This window comes from Danio rerio, chromosome 12, assembly GCF_052040795.2.
Source record: "Danio rerio strain M-AB ecotype USA chromosome 12, GRCz13ab, whole genome shotgun sequence".
NCBI lineage: Eukaryota > Metazoa > Chordata > Actinopteri > Cypriniformes > Danionidae > Danio > Danio rerio.
This window is the reverse complement of record NC_141032.1, coordinates 14,769,479-14,791,179: the sequence shown is the minus strand read 5'-3', so window position 1 is coordinate 14,791,179 and position 21,701 is coordinate 14,769,479. Positions and strand designations below refer to the sequence as shown.

Genomic DNA, 21,701 nt, shown 5'->3' with positions numbered 1-21,701 from the left:
TGTTCATTATGATGAGATGTTGGATTATTGTTTATCGGTATAACCCATGTGTAATATGCAAAGAAAATTAAAATAAATTCCAGAGTAGGAAGTGATATAGAAGGAAGATATATAAATCATCTAGATAATGACAATCTTATGGTAATACCTGATGGAAATGGAAATAACAAAACAAGTAGATCAATAAATGAAAAGTTTAACAAACAAAAAACAAACACAAAAATCTGGTCTGGACAGAAAATGGTCTAACTTGTAGTCGCACCAATTTTGCAGCTGCAGAGTCTTGTACATTACAGGAGTCCTGTTTGGTATTTCAAATAAGTTAACATTAAGTAAATACATCTGAATCATAACTGCTTTTACACACTTAAAGATATACAAACAAGTAATTAAATCAATATGTTATTATTTTTTTTAAATCATTATTTAGCCTTTTTTCTATTATTCCCAAATCTGTATTGTTTCCCAATTGGGTCAAACAAGAGGTTCATGGTTTAAGCACACACACTGAAATTATTAAGTTAAACAACTATAACTTAATTGGATTAAGATTATATAAGTTAAGACTAAAAGTTTAGCTTTCACTTTATTGTTTAGTATTCCAATTAAAGTTTTAGTTGTGATTGTAATGAATTGTAATGTTTAATCAAACAACTACCTAATAAAAAAAAGAAGACTTTTTGAAGAATGTTTGATGGGACCATTTAACTTCCACTGCAAGAAGAAAAACAAGTGTATATGTATGTACCCATACACACACACACACACACACACACACACACATATATATATATATATATATATATATATATATATATATATATATATATATATATATATATATATATATATATATATATATATATATATATATACATATACATATACATATATATATATATATATATATATATATATATAAAAATTTTTTTTTTTTTTAAATACATGTTTACTTAGTAATGTAAATCTAATTAAAACATTTTCCAGTACCAAGGCTTCCTCCACCACAAGCTTGTAGAATGCGCTGTGCTCTACTTTTGGCATCTTCTGGAAATTTGTTGTCTTCAAGAAGATCTGGATAAGAGCACAATGCCAACACCTGACAAATATATAAAGCATACACACTGTATGTACAAACACTACTGCTCAGAAAATAGCAAGACATGCACAATAGCTCAAAAACACACCTGTCTGAAGAAGGTAATGGGTTTCTGGCCCATTGCATGGCAGTCACCGATGTTGGCTTTAATGACTTCTGTAAATGGTTTTTTTATGCCCTATGTTGATTTAGCACAAAGACAGCGGGAATGGAAGAAAGAAAAAGAGAGGAGACAAAGAAACAAGAGAGAGAATGCAGAATATAATTTAAAAACTTTTCTATAAATTAATAATAAGTTATCTTACTTTGTATATTGCATTTTAGATTATAATAATGATAATATTATAAAAAATTATAAATATTTGTTATCCATTCATTTTCCTTTGGTTTAGTCCCCTATTTATCAGGGGTTGCCACAGTAGAGTAAACCACCAACTTATTCAGCATTTGTTTTACACAGCAGATGCCCTTCCAGCTGCAACCCAGTACTGGGAAACCTCCATACACAATAACATTCACACACACACACACACACACACACACACACACACACACACACACACACACACACACACACACACACACACACACACACACACACACACACACACACACACACACACACAGACAATTTAATCCATCCAATTCACTTATAGTTCATGTCTTTGGACTGTGGGGGAAACCGAAGCACCCACAGGAAACCCACGCCAACACAGGTACACGCAAACTCCACACAGAAATGCCAACTGGTCCAGCCAGGACTCGAAACAGCAACCTTATTGCTGTGAGGAGACCGTGCTAACCACTGAGCCACCGTGCCACCCTAATATTTATTATTTTTTTATTTTATTTTTAAGACATTTTTATATAGCAAAACACAATTCAGGGTGTTAGCAAATAAGTGTCACAAATACCATGTTTTTATTCGACATCTCACTATAATGATTTCAGCTATTTCAGAGTTTACAAAAAATAAAATTAAAACAACAGGCTGTTTGAAGACACAATCCCAACAAATGTCTTACAATACAACATCTGAATGATGTGAAAAAATGTGGTAACAATTTGAACAAATTGGTAAGAGTAGTATAAGAAGAATGAAGGCCACCTGAGGTGTACCATTCCATTTAAATTTATGAGTAAAAGGCATATTCAACTTTTGTACTTTGTGTAAGAGCAGTGGGATATACAATGAAAAAACTAGTGTAATTTATTACCCATTTTTTGCTTTTACTTTGTCAAGTTACATCTAAATGTATGATTACATCTATATGTCTAATATATTTTCTATGCTTTATTTTATTTTACACTATTTTACCAATAACAAGTCCTTAGGCATTACTTCAGCATTGCGTTGTGTTTCTAATAGGTCAATGTCCCATTATACATCATTCCTTAATTAATGATATTACAATTGGTAAGTAGATGGCAAAATTTGTATTCAAATATATTTTGTATTTTCTTAAGAATTTTAAAATGTCAGCAATTTCTATAAAATAAGGGTGCCATCATCTGCATCGTGAGTTTGCATTACATCTATGAATTCCTAACATCATGGACATATGACATTTTGTGTAAACAGCAATTTTTCATTTTACAACTGCAGGTTGAGTGCTGTAAAAATTAGTCATATTTAGATTACATTTTAAAATGAAAGGTTATGATTATTTCAGACAACTTGTCAAAAGTTTATTTTATTAAAAAATTTTTTAACTTTTTTTTCTGCCATGATTAGTGCTCTTGTAACTTGTCCACTATTGTGCAAACCTCTTCTGACAATTCTCTTCCAAGTGGTTTCACTGTACACATGAAGAGAAATGGAAGAATATGTTTGATTTATGCTGTGTACTGTATGTCACTGATGTGTATTAAATAGTTCGGAAGATAAGACTAATGATCTAAATGTTTTTCATGTTTTTTTTCAAGTCATTTAAAAGTTACATGCTAAACAGTATGACATTGCATTATAATTGTTCCATATTTTAAAATAAAACATATTCTATTTTTAACACAGCGTTAAGGGTTTTGTTTTAATAATCACTTGAGATATGTATGCGTAAACTATATACAAAATGTAAGAAGCAAGTGAAGTCGAGCAGAGAATGTGTGTTTGCAGTAGATAAGAGATTGTCATCTGTAAAAAGCTGGCCGTGGATAGCCAACAAACATAACTCGTAAGATGTTAGCTTTCTATATGAAACAAAAATGTGAAACATAGGGCCAGATTTACAAACAGCCTACATCAGAGGAAACCCTATGTTTGCCAATAAAAATGCATATTTGTGGCTGATCACATGCATTTGAAAAAGTTGAAAAATGTTTTATTTTGGGAGAAAAAAAGAAATACAAATCCGAAGTTGGTTAAAAAACAATGACTGTGAAAATTTCTGTGATTAATTACAAATAATATTTACAAACACCTAAACCTGTGTTTCATCAACTTTTAAAATGTACTATTTAAACATCATTTGATTACTTCCCACTGTTTTTGAGTCTATACAACTTCAATAAATGTATTTGTACGTAAGCTGATACTCACCATCTTGAGTTCTTTATCGATCTGAACTGCTCTCTGGACTATGGGACCCCGTACAGCATATTCCAATCGCTTAATGTTTGGGTTCATAGTGTCCACCGTCAACACTCTCTCATGATACTCACACCCATTCTCAGTCATAGTTTCTCCCTGTATTCACAGTAATTCTGGTATAAACCTACAGATAACAGAAAAAAAAAACACTCAATACTAAAACAAAATAGCATTAATCAGTGGCGTCATGCTGTCAACCCCCCCCCCCCTTCTTTTCGCCCATCCCCCTTCCCATTTGTCAGTGGCAGTGACAGTCAGGGACATTTTTTTTTCTGTGATTGTTATCAAGTTTGTGAAAAAGGTTTTACAACAATTAAAAATAATTCATTGTAGTCATAATGAAAACTTTAAATTCATTATAAAAAGTAATTGTTGGTGGTGTGCCGTGGGACTATATATATATATATATATATATATATATATATATATATATATATATATATATATATATATATATATATATATATATATATATATATATATATATATATATATATATATATGCAGGAAATTGTGGATTTTTTAAAAATGTATTCATTTATTTGCGTATTTATCTACTCATTTTATTTATGGAAGAATTTGTGGATTTATTTACTTATTTATTAATAAGTTTGCATTTTTTATTTATTTATTGTTTTGCAGGTTTTGTTCTCCATACTTGCAAAAACAATGAATAAATAAATAAATAAATACGCAAATATTCAAATAAATTAGTAAATCTATAAATTCCTGCATAAATAAAATAAATAAATAAATATATTTAAAAAACCACAAATTTCTGTGAGACAGATTACAGCAAAGACCCCAGTGACAGATCAGTCTCTGCATGGAGGGCTAGTCTTACGACCCACTAGTGACCCCCTGAGACCTGAAGCTTCGCACCACGATGGGACATATGCTAAACCAGAATCCTTTAAAGGGGTGGTCCAAAGTGCATTTTTTAAAGCTTTTGTGTGTGTGTGTGTGTGTGTGTGTGTGTGTGTATATATATATATATATATATATATATATATATATATATATATATATATGTGTGTGTGTGTGTGTATGTATGTATGTATGCATGTATTAATATAAAAAACACACACACACACAGACACATACACGTATATATGTGTGTGAATTATTTAGCAAAAAATGTACAGAAATTCTCAAAAACATTTAAAAAAGATGCGCAGGACTGAGCAAACACAAACACAGGAATGTAATGAAATAATAATAAGTTCAGATAAACAAGCAGAAATATATTAATCCTCCTACCATACAACACAAAAAGGTCACAAACACTGGCCTGAATTGTTGAAAATTAGAGACAAGCAAGTTAAATTTAAGTTGGATACAGGTGCAAAATGTAATGTTCTCTTGTTGAAAACATTCAATTCACTTGAAATAAAAGAGAAGGGCTATGCAGTGGCGCAGTAGGTAGTGCTGTCGCCTCACAGCAAAAAGGTTGCTAGTTTGAGCCTCGGCTGGGTCAGTTGGCGTTTCTGTGTGGAGTTTGCATGTTCTCCCTGCGTTTGCGTGGATTTCCTTCGGGTGCTCCGGTTTCTCCCACAGTCCAAAGACATGCGGTACAGTTGAATTGGGTAGGCTAAATTGTCCGTAGTGTATGAGTGTGAATGAGTGTGTATGGATGTTCCCCAGAGATGGGTTTCAGCTGGAAGGGCATCTGCTGCGTAAAAACATATGCTGGATAAGTTGGCGGTTCATTCAGCTGTGGCAACCCTGAATTAATAAAGGAACTAAGTCGAAAAGAAAACTAATGAATAAAAGAGAAGCTCTTAAAATCCATCTGCAAGTTAATTACTTACTCTGGACACCAGATGCCTCATTATAGAGACATAATGTCTCTCCTGAGGATGACATTCTAAAATATTTTGAAGCATGCCAGGATATCATCAAATTAATGTAGATCCATTAGCAAAGCCTGTTGTACATGCTCCATGAAGAGTCCCAGTTCCGCTGAAAAAAAAACTTGAACTGCACTGAATAGAAGACATGAATGGAATCAAAAAACAAACAGAGCCAACTGACTAGGTGAGTAGCATTGTGACAAAATATGCAAAAGGACCCACAAGATTTAAACAAGGCAATTCAACATGAACACTAATTTTCTACTTACAGTAGAAAGAAAAAAAACTCCTCCAAAGGGCATAAGAGTACAGCCTCACGTTAAACAAAAATAAACCTCAGATCAGAGCATTGCAAATCAAGTACCTGTAAATTGGAAATGTACTTGCAGCAGAAGGACTGAAAACTGATGAAGAGAAAGCGAGAACTGTGGTTCAGATTTTTGCGAATGTTGCAATACATAACCACACAAGTTAATTCCCAGTCTGTCAGACGTAAGTGTTCCCCTCAGGCAGGTGAGCGACCAAGAGAAAAGTTTTCAGAAACTGAAAACTCTAACAACGAGTGCTCCAACACTCAAATTCTACAATGTCAACAAACCTTTAATGCCGTTATGGGATGCAAGCTCTTAGGGCATGGGTGCAGTTTTGCTACAAGACTAGAGACAAATAGAGAATGGATAAAGAGCACTCACTGATTGCCAACATCAACATGCTCAAATCAAGAAGGAACTACTTGCGATTGTTTACAGATGTGAAAATTTCCACCAACATTTATATGTCAGAGAAGTAATGGTGGAAAGCGACCACAAACCACTTGAAAGTAACTTTAAGAAGCATAAAACACCTCTGAGGCTGTTTAGGATGTTACTAGAGTACAAAGGTAACCTAAGAGTTAGCTACAAGGCAGACAAGAAAATGCATATAGCAGATGCACTAAGTCATGATTACCTTGATGAATGCAAAGAGGTCCAGTTAGAAGACGAGTTAGTTCCTAACCTCTGTCAACCTGAGTTATCAACCTAACTCTCTTCTCTCCGCCTTCTACCTGTGTGTGTGTGCCTTATCACCTTCAGCAGTTGCCAGGCATGCCCATGTGACCAACCATTATATGTCACTGTGAAAAGATCAAACCAGTCTATGAACAGATAAACAAGCTTTAAGGAAAGTAATATAGCTCCTATATTGCCTGTAGAGTTATACGTTACTTGCGATACATGTTAATTTACTGGTATGTGGACATACTTATCTGATGTAATGGTATCCTTGACTAAATGTAATCATGCATTTCTGACCTTTTGAACAGGTCAGGGTTTTTTCCTTCTGTTTGGAGATTGATATATATTAATGAGGAGCCAACCCATTTGGAAAAGAAAGAAAATAATTCATCCTACAGAACCAGGAGAGTTTTGTAATATCCATTTTTTTTCCTGACTCAGGGTAAATCTTAAAAAAATGTTTTTTGCACAGAGACTGTTTTTATTTTATTGACCTAAGAGCTGTTAAGAAACTGTGAGAATATTTTGAAATCAAACACTTTTATTTTGCATGTGCATGTATTTCATAAAATGTATTGTTGATTTAGAATTCACTTATTTCAATTCAATTCATCTTTATTTCTGTAGCGCTTTTACAATGTATATTGTGTCAAAGCAGCTTAACTTAGATGTTCTTGTAAATTTAAACTGTCTTAAAAGTTTTCAGAATTGAAGTTCAGTTTAGTTCAGTTCAGTGTAGTTTTTCATTTTAACTGGTAAAAGTCCAAACACTGAAGATGTGCAGCTACACAAGTCCCAAACCAAGCAAGCAGTGGCAAAGAACAAACTTCACCAATTGACAAAAGTCAAGGAAAAAAAAAAACCTTGATAAACCAGGCTCTGTTGGCCATGACCATTTCTCCTCTGGCCAAACTTCTTGTGCAGAGCTACAGTCTAGTCACCGGAGGCTGGAGAATGTTGAACATAATTCGTGGAGAAGTTGAGGTGTGTGTAGATCACCGGCGGGTATACTATGGAGCTAATAAAATGCCAAAACAATCTGAATTTGAATTGTGTTAATTTGATTAATTGACAATTGTAATTTAGAACATCTAAATTTTTATATGTTGTTACAATTGTTTTGAATTTAAATTTCTTAATTTGAAGATTAATTCATAACTTGATTAATGAACATCTGATATTTAAGACAACTGAATTTTTCAAGGAAATTTTTTATAGACGCATTTTCAAGCTGCAGATTTTTTGCGTTGTAAGCTGAAACAGATAAGCAGTTTATAAAAAATACAGTATCAAGTTTTTAAGATTAAGAAATTCAGAACATCAAATTCAATAACCTAAAATTCAAAACCCGAATATCAGATCGTAAAATTCAAATTTAGAAGAAAGTAGGTCAGAAGTGATCAACAGGGAAAAGTAGCTGATCACCGAAAAGTCAAACTTAGCATTTTGGCCAATTACAGAGCTGCAAGAGTTTACTGGTGTATGTGAGGCTCAGGAGGACACAATTCTTCTTTTTGGCTTAGTCCCTTTAGTAATCTGGAATCGCTAAAGCGGAATGAACTGCCAACTTATCCATTTTTACACATTTTTACAAATCGGATACCCTTCCAGCCGCAATCCATCTCTGGGAAACATCCACACGCACTCATTCACACTCATACACAATGGACAATTTAGCCTACCCAATTCACCTGTAACACATGTCTATGGGCTGTGGGGGAAACCAGAGCACCCGGAGGAAACCCACACAAACACTGAGAGAACATGCAAACTCCACACAGAATTACCAACGGACCCAGCCAAGGCTCAAACCAGCGACCTTCTTGCTGTGAGGCAACAGTATTCTACTGTGATACTGTGTCACCATTCAATTACATCTCATTGGTTAATATATTTTATTTACGTTTTTGGTGTTTTGAGGGATAAAGAGCTGACTCTGACCTATACAGTAACCTCTGATGGGTTATTTCAAAAGACACAGGGCTCTTACACCTTTACCAAAGTCACATAATATGAGTACTCACACTATGTACAGTTGCCTTGAACCGGGCCAAAAAAAGCTTGAACCCCCTCCCATCTCCCCCGACGACCCGCACTCACATTACATTCGGGCCCGGGCACGCTTACGTCATCGTCATGGTTCGGATAGCATAGTGTGAGTAGGCTCTAAGAGACTTTTCAACCTCTTTCCAAGAGCATTTTCAAACTGTCTCAGCATTTTAGAACTGTGGTAAGTGATATTTGCATGCACACACTTCTTCATCAAATTATACAAGATGCTTTTTGTTACAATATTCTATACTACAGCATAACATAAAGTGTAGTATTTTTAAGGAAAATTGTAATTAAATATGCAGTTGTTGAGGAGTTGAGTTACTACGCTTCCAGGAGAGCTGACTTTTTTCTGGGTCCAGTCTGGCTGGACTCAGAGACTAAGGGCCTACTCACACTATGCCATCCGTACCGTGCCCAGGCCCGTTTCCTGGATCGTTTGAGAAGTGTGAGTGCACTGAATCGGGCTCAAGCACGGTTCACTTGGCGGGCCCTGGCCCGGTTGGAAGAGGTGTGCCTGAGCGCGGTTCACTTGGGCTTTGGCATGGTACGCTTGTGTGTGAGTGCAAAACGCGCCAAAGCCCGAAACTGAAAGTGAGACGTGACTGTTAAGGGGCTGTTTCATATGGATTTATTAATCATTCTTACTGTTCAGTGAACGCAAACTGCCGTAGTTTATTAAAGACGAAAACTTCTCACAGCACGACAACTGCGCGGCTTCAGCAGACATCCTCATTCCTGCAGCACGAGAGCTTTATGATTGTTTATGAGCGACAAAAGTGGCGGATCTGTTTGGCGAAATATCTGACTGCGTGTCACTGCATCCCTAAGGACTGTTTGGCGAAATATTTGACTGCATGTCACTGCATAACAAACGACTGAAACGATATAACTAGAGAAATCTCAACTGTGCTGCTGAGTGAGAGAGCGCTTCTTACTGAACAGCGCAGCAGCGATGACGTAAGCGTGCCGAGGCCCATTTGTAGCGGGCCGTCAGGGGAGACGGGAGGGGGTACAAGCGTGCTTTTGCCCGTTTCAAGGCAACTGTACCTAGTGTGAGTACGGCCTAAGATGAGATAAGACTAGCCTCAAACACCCCATCTTCTTTTTACTCTTCTTTATTTTCTTTACTTTGAGAGTCTAGTAAAGTTAAGTTGCACCGTGAAACCAGTCAACACAACTACAGTCTTTTGGAGCCTCAAACTTGAACTACTAGACTTTGCTCCATCAATAGCTCCACCAAAGAATGCAAGTACATCTCCAAATCCATTACTGAACTGATGTATAATCATGTTAAGTGATAGATAACTCTGCCCAAGAAACAATTAAGGTTTAATTGATGATTTGGTTTGCTTGGTTAGGTTTTGCATCTTGAGGATTTACATCATCGCTAGTTGTTATGGACCATACTATGTTCACCTTAAACATTCACAAGAAACTCCAGAACACAGATGATTAGTGTCCATAAAATTTTCTTAGAATTCAGTGAAACTGCAATATGATACAAATGAGATTATATGTAATATTTAAAATGAGGTTAGTATTAAATCAGTTGGGTTAACATTGATCAAGTGATAACACAATAAAGTTAGTAAACAATGAGCAGTAAATGGGCACTCATTGCTTTGCATCTTAACACAACCAAACCTTACAAATGTACCCTGGGCCACCCCTTTAAAGCAGCAGAGACACTGTTCTATGGAAATGCAAAGAAAAAATAACTTTTCTTTAGACAACATGTCACTAATTCTCCTCTTCTATTTCTTTTCTGCAATAGGTATGAATGTGTTTGTGTTAGTTTTGTTTGTAATCATAGTGTCTAGTGTGTATATGTAACGAAGGCCAGCTAGTAAGTGCTGTGCAGGTAAACCTCACTCCTCTGACCTCTAATGATACTCTAGAGACAGACATTAGAGGCCATGGTCTTTATCCTCCTTGGTAGAGCAACTGACTCCCATGTGGAAGGTTGCCGGTTCGATACCAGCTCGGTGTGGGTTGGGTGATGTAGGACCAGCGGGGTTACATTGGGGCTGTGACCTGGATGGGAGTGAGGTTAAGGGGGGTTAAAGTAATGGAGGTCAGCTAGTAATTACTGTGCATGTAAACCTCACTCCTCTGACCTCTAAAGGTGCTATAGCGACAGATGCCAGAGGCCATGGTCTTTAGCCTCCTTGGTAGAGCAACCGACTTCCATGCGGAAAGATGCCAGTTTGATACCAGCTTGGAGTGGTTTGGGTGGTGTAGGACTGGTGGGGTTATACATATTTGACCATACATTTATCTTGCATGGGATTCCATAAAGAGTTTTTGGCTTAAACTTCTCAAACAACGCATATACTGGAAGTAGTGGATGCAAATTTACTTGTAATTATGATCAATTTCGGTGGTGATTTACATTGGATTTTGAAATACAGTAAAAATAAATTTTGAAATAACCTTTCAACGAATCAAATTGTGTCCTGACAGATTTCATGAAAGAACAAATGTGGTTCTCTGTCATTAAAGCAGTGACACATACAGCTCCCCTAACAAAACAATATTTTGCTTAATGACTTTCATATAAAAATGATGTAAAAAGTACTTTATTGAAAGCGTAAAGTTAGATCCCTTTAATATCACAGTTGACAAAGTAAGTGACATTACATTCATTATCTGGAGTATTCTACATCTGGCAACCAGTGACAACATTGTTGTCATAATTTTCAAAGCTTCTGCATATAATTTAAAGAGAAAAAACCTTAGTTATAAAATCTGAGGAAAAAGTTTATGATGTATGTAAACAACATATGGTTAAAACGCTTATTAAATTGCACAGTACCTTGTTTGATCGATTGTGGTCCTAAATCTCTGTCTTAGTTTTTAATCACCTCTTCTATGCTCAGTTTCAAGGACAGCCCCACCAACATGAAGACCTTGTGTTCATATATGACATCAGAGCTTGTTTATGCCCACCCCTCTCATTCCGTTCTATTCAAGGAAAGTTTCCAAGACATTTCTGAGTGGACATTTGCCACTTTGGATTGTAACTGCTCAGGAGAGAGTGACATTTGATCTTGGTGGACACATGATGTTGACTCAGATGACATTTAGTTGTGAGGAACATGACAAACTGTACAAATGTTGTAGTCCATCAGCATAAATATACAAACATACATATTAGATTACACATCAAACATCAGCCAAAACTTATGGACCATGTCTAAATATAATACACATGGTTGACCTCTAATAGTCAGACGACTTACATTCATGTTCATACTAGTGGGAGACAGAACAAGGAAGCAAAGTTCAAGATTGGTGACTTCTTAATATATCACATGAAACATGTTGGATGCATCTGTAGCATCAACATTTATTCTCCAACAATAGCAATTACATAAGAGGTGTGGATGCAGACCTAAGTTGAAGGCTGAGCTGTATGCAATGCTTTTTAATGCGTACACCTAACCTTATCCCTCACAGTGACATCACTATCTCCATTGAGTGCATTGTCTGACATACTGTATACAAAGACCAAGACTTGCAGGTTCGGCTTGCATAATCAAGGCTGCATCCAGATACTATTGGAGCCTATTTATGCTTCCCTGGTCATTTGAAGTGCTTAATATCCTCATTTGTAAATTGCTTTGGATAAAAGCATTTGTGAAAAAATTTAACATTTAGAAAAGTAAATCTGGCAATCAGTAAAGAGTACGCGTAGATATGTTCAAATTTATGAAGATGACTGGAAAAAAGGGAACTATTCAGGCGTATTTATCCCAACACAACATAAAAAAATCGAATATGATTTATTTTGATTCAAAAACGTCATTTTATAGCATTAAAACAGTCATCTAGATTTTTTTATAGACATACACTAGACTATTAATTGTGATTTTTGATTTTGTTATCAATTGCTGCAAACTCAAAGAAAATATATCATAAAAAATAAAAGGATAAAATAATAGATCGTCAAAAGAAGAGGGAAAGGTCATGTATGTACATATTTACACTCTCCGATGCAGTAGATGGCAGTAGGAAGCGATATACAATAGGAGGAAAAACACCGAGCCAGCTTATCACACAGGACTGTAATCACGTTTGACAGCTGCGGACCTCAACAGCGTTTTGCCCGGTAAGGTTTGGCTTTGCTTAGCCGTGCCATGTTAAAGTTGAAATGCTGTTCAGATACATGTGCCCACAGGGTTGGAAGCATGTAAAGGGCCATGCTGCGTCCATTAGGACACCTTAATATCATCATTATCATCATCTTATACTGTTAGTGAAAATAAATCTTCCAGAATTAACGTTAACTTGAAATTATACTTATGTGTTTTGCCTTAACGTTAGTTGTTACTCATCATGAGTAAAAAGGTCACCCACACACCCATGGAAGACACTGAACCAGATTCACACTCTGAACATATTTGACTTGTTCAAACATAATGCTGCTTTGCTGTTTAAACATATAATGCCATTAAGTGGGTCTAAGTTAAGGAAAGTGTTTTGTGCTGTGGTGTTATATTGACGGAATTGAAAATAACTTAACATAGATCGTTATTGACTCGATAAAAATAAATAAATAATCTGATTATTGATGAATCGTGGATTATTTCCAGTGGTTGATCTACCTGGTGGGTTTTGTTTGGTGCCAAAACCGTAAAGGAACATCACAAGTAGATTATGTATGTTTTAGAAAAGTTTTTTTAGAAAAATCTAGAGAATCAACAGAATGTCTCAAGATGTTTTCTGCAGTTTTTAAAATAGTTCTATAGTAGTAAAACATAGTAATATCAGTTGTCCACTCTATTTTCTCTATTCGTTAGCAAAATGTCCATATTTAAACACCCTTAGTTGTTGATAAAGAATATATAATATATAGTAAAGAATATAGTACATTGTCATATATGTCATGTTATGTGTGTGTGTGTGTGTGTGTGTGTATGTGTGTGTGTGTGTGTGTGTGTGTTCGTTTTCTTTTCGTTTTGGAATGAACCGCCAACTCATCCAGCATGTGTTTTACGCAGCAGATGCCCTTCCATTTGCGACTCATCACTGGGACACACCTGTACACTCTCGTTCACACACACACACACTATGAACAATTTAGCTTACCCAATTTACCTATAGCGCATGTCTTTGGACTTGTGAGGGTAACTTAAACCCACGTGAACACAGGGAGTACATGCAAACTCCACACAGAAATGCCAACTGACCCAGCCTACGCTCGAACCAGCGTTCTTCTAGCTGTGAAGCAACATCGCTACCCACTGCGATATATATATATATATATATATATATATATATATATATATATATATAAATATATACATATAAATATATATATATATATATATATATATATATATATATATATATATATATATATATATATATACATGATTCGCCCTGTATGACACAACGTGTTATTACACTGTGGTCATAAAGTTGTGGATATAGTCAGCAACAATACTCAGGTAGGCTGTGGCATTGACACAATGCTCAATTGGTACTAATGGGCCCAAAGTGTGCCAAGAAAATATCCCCCACACACTTACACCACCGCCACCAGCCTGAACTGTTGATACAAGGCAGGATAGATCCATGCTGTTGATGCCAAATTCTGACCCTACAGTACTATGCGAATGTTGCAGCAGATAACGAGACTAATTTGACCAGCCAAAATTTTACCAATCTTTTTATGGTTAATTTTGGTGAGCCTGTACGAATTGTAGCCTCAATTTTCGGTTCTTAACTGACATAAGTGGCACCCGATGTGGTCTTCTGTTGCTGTAGCCCATCCGACTCAAGATTCAATTTTTAGAGATGCTCTTCTGCATAGTTGTAACAAGTGGTTATTTGAGTCACTGTTGCCTTTTTATCAGCTCGAACCAGTCTGGACATTCTCCTTTGACCTCTGGCATCAACAAGACATTTGCACCCACAAAAATTGCCAATTTTTTTTCTCTTTTTTTTTCGGTCCATTCTCTGTAAACTCTAGAGATTGTGCGTGAAAATCCCATTAGATCAGCAGCTTCTGAAATACTTAGACCAGCCTTTCTGGCACCAACAACCATGCCACATTCAAAGCCACTTAAATCACCTCTCTTCTCCATTCAGATGCTCGGTTTGAACTACAGCATATCGTCTTGTCCATGTCTACATGCCTAAATGCATTGAGCTGCTGCCATGTGATTGGCTGATTCGAAATCTGCTCTAACAAGCAGTTGGACAGGTGTACCTAATAAAGTGGCCGTTGAGTGTATATGGACAATGAAACTGAAACGTCTGGTTACAGACCACAATAATTCATTAGTATAGTGCCTCCTTTTGCAGCAAATACAGCATAAATTAGTCTTGAGAATGATGCAAGATTTTGAGCTTTTTTTTTGTAGAACAATGGCCAAGTCACTACGTGATGTTGGTGGAGGAATCATTTGCTGACTTCTAAAACACCCCGAAGTGGCACAGTAAATTAATATTTAACATCAACATGATATCATAACATCAACAACTTTTCTTTTTTGTTCATCAAAACACTCTGTCACCAGTCTTGGTTTGTGTATTAGTGCATTCTCTGATATTCTCTGATTCTTGAGTATTGATGCATCATCTGATGGCACCACCTTCAGGATACAATGTTTGAACCATTGGGTACACATGCGCCTCCAGAATGGTTAAGTAGTCCTTGGCAGTGATAAGCCTATCTAGTACAAATATTGGGCCTAGGGAATGCCATGATATTACAGTTGATAGCCAAAACCATTACTGATCCAACCTCATGCTTCACTCGTCAAAAGTTTTGTTAGAAACATGAGAATTGAGGTGCACATTTATGTCTGCAGTGAGTTGAACAGCTGTGGTTTTATGTTTTTTTATTATATTCCTAGTTAGTACCCAGACATACCCAGACAGCTTCCTTTTAAGTTCACAGTTACTCCTGTTTGATGTGGTTTGTCCTTCTTGGGGGTATGCTGACATGCTGGAAAGCGAGACATACACTAACAATTTGTCCTCTTTTGAACTTAGATATGTCATCTATAATGTTGTTTGCATTGCAATATTTTAAGCAAAACTGAACTATTACAAAGCATTTTACTTGCCTCATGATGGTTTACAACAAACCAACCAACCAACTACCAACTACTTTAGAAAAAAATATCTTTCTGAAGCTTGTTTTAACCTGAAAAGTCTTATAGGATTAATAACTATTGATACATTTTTTTTAGAAACTGTGTTTTGAATCCTGACAGAAAGAATGTACATCATTGGATCCTGTTGGTCATGCAAGCCTGTATATAAAATAAACTATAATTCTTTTCTAAAAACCATTAAATAATCTTTCATTAAACATTCATTATTCATTAAGTAGTCATAAATGTTGTTAAATACAGTAGGCCTTTTTCCGTGAAAAAGGCCTGTTGTAAAAATATTCTCATGCTTTTTTTATGAGAAAAAATAATTTAAAACATTTTACAGTATCTGACTTCTCTTGGTAGTGTAGTCATTATAGTGTATTTTAAAATTGTATTGAATCAAAATAGCATAATTTTGACAGATGCTATAAAATTAATTCCCAGTCTTAAACAAGCATGAATGAAGCAAATGAAACAACAAATGTCTTAAATGACACTGGTGCTGTGGTGCATGAAGCTAACTCTTTCTTTAATTTTCTGTAGTCGTTCTCAGCCGAGATGTCTGTAAAGGCCATTTCTGAGCGGACAGGAAAAGAGCTCCTGTATAAATACATCTGCACCACAGCAGTTGTGCGAAACCGTTTCTCCTGTGTGACGGTCACTACAGACACCAACTGGGACTGCATTACAGTGGACCACCCGTGGCTGCTAACAGAAGTAAGAACATGCATGTGTCTTGCTTTTCTATTTTGTAATACTGCATCATTTTTATATTTTTACTTGTGCAGAGGCTAGTTGTGAAGCCAGATCAACTGATTAAACGAAGAGGAAAGCTGGGATTGGTAGCAGTTGACCTGAAACTTGAGAGTGTCCAGGAATGGCTGAAATCACATCTGATGACAGAAATTACAGTGGGTACTCCCTATGAATTTAGATTTTTTTGAGTATTAAAATATACCCTCACTTGCATGAACCCACTTTAATAAAATTGTTTCAATAGTGAATAAATAATTTAATCATAGGTTCAAGGGATTTTTTCCACTGTTTTTCAGGTTGGGAATGCAAAAGGGGTTTTAAAGAAGTTCCTCATTGAGCCATTTGTTCCTCATATTCAGGTATATATTATTCAGTTTTAATCAGTGTTATAGATCTATGCCCAGGGTGTCTCCTGAGGCTTAAAATGTTTTAAAAGTTGATAAATCATAAATACATAAAAATGTGTTAATGAATGTAAAATACCCTAATATATAGCAAGAGAACTGACAAGTGCATACAATGTGAAGAATATGAATGTGTTTTTGTAACAGCTGTCCACACACAAAAATGCTGGTTTTGGAATTCCACAGTTTTATATATTACATATTCTTCAGGATTCACAAAGGTCTCAAATGCTTAAATTTAACATAAAAAATTAGCAGCACCCATACTAATGCCGAGTTCGGACTGCATGTTTTTCAAAGTAATCATGTTACAGATGTTTTCACACTGCATGACTGTCTGGGCTAGCGTTTAATCGCTGCCTTGTTTACATATGGAGACAGATTAGATTCAATAATAATTCACGCAAAAGACACAATATACACATGCGTAGCCAAATTCACGGGCATAAAACCAAATTCACGTGCGTAAAATATTTATTTATATTCATAAAAAAAATTCACAAAAAAAAGAAGATATTTACTCAGGTGAGGATCTTTTTTTCAGTTTCATTCAGTTTCTAATGACACTATCACGTCTTTTGAAAGAAAACAGCTGCTTTAGAACTTCAAATGTTCAACAACCTTACAGTTTTATATGTATTAACAATAAAAATGAAAAAAAAAAAAAAAAAAAAAAAGAGTAATCCAGGTGTGGATCGAACACAGATCTTAGGGCGTGGTAACGTAACGTGCTGACCGCTGGACCACAAAGGCACTGCCATTCTTGTGTGGCTGGAATGATACTTAATCCTTATCATGACCCTGCAGGCTACAGTTTGCTCATGGGGCTGCGAGACAATAAATTAAGAAGAGGGGAGCTGCGGCAAAATAATGAATTAAAAGAGTGAGGCTATGGTCAAATAAGTAAATAAATGAAAAAAAGTGCAACTGCTGCTTTCTCTGTTCGCCATGCTGGAGAGGAATAGTCTGCGCAAATGGAACGCAGAGTGGGTGTCATTGACTACACCTCTCATCTGGCTGAAAGGTACGAGTTGCCCTGACTCTGCCAGGACAGTCTCAAAAATACACACACATGTATCCAGGGGGAGTCGTACGTGAAAGAGAATTTGCACATTCTCATTCAGGATGAACTCGCAAGTTTTAAACATTTAAAACTTTTTGTACACTCATGTGAAGTTTTTTTTAAATATAAATAAATATTTTACGCACGTAAATTAGATTTTATGCATTTGAATTTGGCTACGCATGTGTACATCGTGTATTTTGCATGAATTTCTTTTGAGACTTATCTGAATCCATATTTACACTGCAAGATAGATCGGCGACGGGTTTCACACTGCAAGACTTTACAATTAGGGTTGGGTATATATATATATTTTTTCGATACCGATGCTAAATCGATACTTTTAAAATGGTACCGGTGCCAAAACGGTGCCTGAAACGATACCTTTTAGCCACAAAATTAATGGAAAATAAATAAACAAATAATATATATATATATATTTTTTTCATATATATATATATATTTTTAATCATTATAATTGAACAATATAAATATATATTTATAATACATTTACAGTAAACATCATTTAATATTTTATATATTTAAATTGCATTAATTTATTACTTTTGACCATTTGTTTGGTAGCATAAATGCAGGATTTGCTTTATGCTATTAACATTACATTAGCTTACTACTAACCTGTGGAAAGGCTGTCATCAAAATCAGGGAACACCTTTTTTTCTGGGTTCGGGGCTTGTGACTATTTTTACATGGACATCAGTGATCTAATGATTTGCATTAATCTAAAAAAAGACAATAATATGATTCAGGTATTTACATGAGCTGTTTTTTGAATGTTACATTCATAATTCCTATTACATGTTCTAGCACATAGATCACTAACATCATTGTGTCACCAGCCTAATGTTTACTCCACAGTTTGTGTCTGTGGTCTTTCATCAAACATCACTGTTTAAGTAGTAGACTCGTAATCAGAGTATTATCCTAATCATATTAAAATCAGAGTATTGGTGTCCATGTAAACATACTCAGATAATGTACCAGATGATGTCACAAGCTGTCAAAGACAGTCCATTCCTCACCTTTAAGGTGATTCCATGAGTCTTCACATTTCATAAGTTTGACGTGTTTCTCCCATCACACAGAACTTTTGTAAAACATCTGCTGCATGTTGGTGTGTCAGAATCCTTGCTTGTAAAATATAGCCATACTTTAGAATGCTTAGTTTAAGCAAATTAGATGAGCGAGATCATGTTTCTTGATTTAGTGAGTCGCTCGCTGCATGCGCCGTGCTGCGCGCTATGCCTTTTATAAGCTACAATAACAAACGCCTGGCATCGCAGATATCCGTATCCCTCAAAGCTGTTTAGAATTAAACATTTAGAGATAGTGTGACACAACACTTACTTGCGTGTGCCTTCAACGCACCCTTTTGTGCTTCTCAAGGGTGTCAGCGGCTGCGCCGCTCAGAGCCGCGGCACGGCGCGCACATGACAGTTGATCACACATCAGACGTGCACATTCGCAGTTATTTAAAATGAAACTATTCAGATGGCGCTTTGTGGCATGGCAGAAATATAAAGAGTCATGAGTCGTGCCTGGGCGCCGCGGACAGCCGCTGACTTGCGATTTCATGGCGATCTGGTGCACGACCTGCTTTACGTTCTTGTTGCATCACCGAAATTAGGCACCGAAATTCATATGCTGATTTAATCCGGTGCATACCGGGTCCAAGGGTACCGGTACCATAATGGCACCGGGTTTTGGTACCCAACCCTATTTTCAATCGGAAGAATCATTGACAACTTTTTCCAAACTACATCACACAACCGAAAGCACGTTGTATATATTCCTTTATTAACTACGTAATGACAAAGAAGCCTTTAATGGGGTAGAAAATGTACATGTTTGCTCACCTGGGTTTGAAGGCAATTAGCAATTTCTCCTCAACTTTTTTCATTTTTTGACCCGGTTGTGATATTGCTCAGATGACACGTCAAACAGACACGGATGCTGCTGCCAAATTTACACTAGTTTTTCTTCCATTTGTTGAGTACAAATAAAATGAAAATAAGTACTTTTAACTTCTCCCAACCTCACGCTGTCCTGCAGGTACCCATACGTGTGGATGCTGCTCTCTCATTGGCTATAGGTCATCACTGATGTTATTTTCAGACAAAACTAATTTCACATAGCATGATTTAAATCGCCGACAGCTCCAGATATTTAGTATGCCAAATATTTGACGGGCATCTGCGAATCATTGGCAATTTTCTCAGATTGTGTCTTCCATAGTTCACATTGTGTGATAGTTACTCGTGTGAATGAGCACCGATTTGTCTATGATTTCTGGCATTTGTTGGTAATTTCTCAAAACCTGTTGGTTAGTCAAAATCGGGTCTAAAATCATGCAGTTTGAACTCGCCATAACTTTATCTGCAGTAAAGCAACACAACTTCAGCACTCTATTTGTAGTTCCCTTTTTAATTAGACATCACACTCTCATCTGTATTTTGTTTGAGATGTCAGATGTCTTGCCTTAAATGCAGACAACAGAAAACGGCCATAGTAATCATCTAACCGTATCTGTAGTAAATATTCAGGTGACTGGGGAAATTCTGTGTTGGTAATGCTGTAAGAGAGAATATATGTTCCTGCTACTGTCAAAATGATCAATGAGCTCTGATCTAAACCATATCACTTTTAGAGTGGGAATTCTGGTATAAACCACACCCATTTATATATAACTTTTACTTTATACTTCTAGTAATTTGATTCTTATCAATTAAATTAAATCTTATACATTTTATATTTCAGGTAATTAGATCCTTATAAAATAAATGAAATGACATATTATTTATTTGTTTATTCATTTTTATTTTGGCTTAGTCCCTTTATTAATCCAGGTTCGCCACAGTGAAATGAACCGGCAACTTATCCAGCGCGTTTTTACGCAGCGGATATCCTTTCAGCTGCAACCCATCTCTGTGAAACAACCACACACACTCATTCACACATGTGCACTATGGAAAATTTAGCTTACCCAATTCAGCACTACCTACTGCGCCAATTCGTCGCCTAAATTATATATTATAATACTGGTAAGTAAATTGTAAAGAAATTAATTCTGTATTATATTCGGGTAATTTTTATCAATTCAATTAAATTTCTCCAACTGATATTAGAGCCGCTATTTTATTTTGATTATTTAAATAAAATGATGAACATCTATTATATTATATTATATTATTATATTATATTATATTATATTATATTATATTATATTATATTATATTATATTATAATTAATAAGCTCTCTCTATAAACATTTACATTTCTCTTTAGCCTGTTACTATTCTTTGTGTTTCTCCCGTGTGTTCTGTGTGTTGATGTGGAAAATATCCACTAACCTGAACAACACAATGACAACTGTTTGAGTAAGATAGTTTTTTATATCAGGTATGGATCACATATCTTATGGGTTGTGGTGTGTGTTTCTTCCTAAATGGTATGTGTTGTTAGGTGATAAATGTTTGCGATGATATTGCATGTCTTAATATTTACAAGCATCTGTAACATTTCCGAGACAATGCTCTGCACCTGTCAACTACATCTGTGTGTGTGTGTGTGTTTGTTTGTTTGTGTGTATTAGTGTGTGTGTGTGTGTGTGTGTGTGTGTGTGTGTGTGTGTGTGTGTTTCTTCTACATAAATAAATGTTTAATTAACACCTGTCTTACGATTATTGTCTTTATTTAAATTTGTTGAAATAATATATGTAAATGACTACATTCTGGATAACACATTCTCCTGTA

General features: G+C 35.7%; 2 protein-coding genes across 16 annotated transcripts in view; one reads left to right on the top strand and one right to left on the bottom strand.

The window, feature by feature from the left end:
* Positions 1–11,485, bottom strand: part of si:ch211-217a12.1 — a 46,142-nt gene extending 34,657 nt beyond the window's left edge. For 5 of the 8 annotated variants that reach the window (XR_015503960.1, XR_015503962.1, XR_015503961.1 and 2 more), the window contains exons 1-4: positions 11,408–11,485; positions 3,639–3,813; positions 1,188–1,277; positions 991–1,099 (exon numbers count right to left, since the gene is read on the bottom strand). Coding sequence is in view for 2 of the 8 variants with exons in the window: in XM_087275995.1 (XP_087132121.1) it covers positions 991–1,099; positions 1,188–1,277; positions 3,639–3,776 (337 nt within the window). In the remaining 6 variants the exon portion in view is untranslated. Of the gene's footprint in view, positions 1–990; positions 1,100–1,187; positions 1,278–3,638; positions 3,814–6,490; positions 6,579–11,407 lie in introns of those variants that run through there. The other 3 variants (XM_087275997.1, XM_087275996.1, XM_087275998.1) reach the window with 3 other exon arrangements.
* Positions 11,486–12,649: 1,164 nt separating this feature from the next.
* aclyb (ATP citrate lyase b) overlaps positions 12,650–21,701 on the top strand; it is a 111,177-nt gene continuing 102,125 nt past the window's right edge. For all 8 annotated transcript variants that reach the window (XM_087275977.1, XM_087275975.1, XM_087275974.1 and 5 more), the window contains exons 1-4: positions 12,650–12,703; positions 16,248–16,421; positions 16,493–16,615; positions 16,757–16,819. Coding sequence is in view for 3 of the 8 variants with exons in the window: in XM_087275972.1 (XP_087132098.1) it covers positions 16,263–16,421; positions 16,493–16,615; positions 16,757–16,819 (345 nt within the window). In the remaining 5 variants the exon portion in view is untranslated. The remainder of the gene's footprint in view (positions 12,704–16,247; positions 16,422–16,492; positions 16,616–16,756; positions 16,820–21,701) is intronic.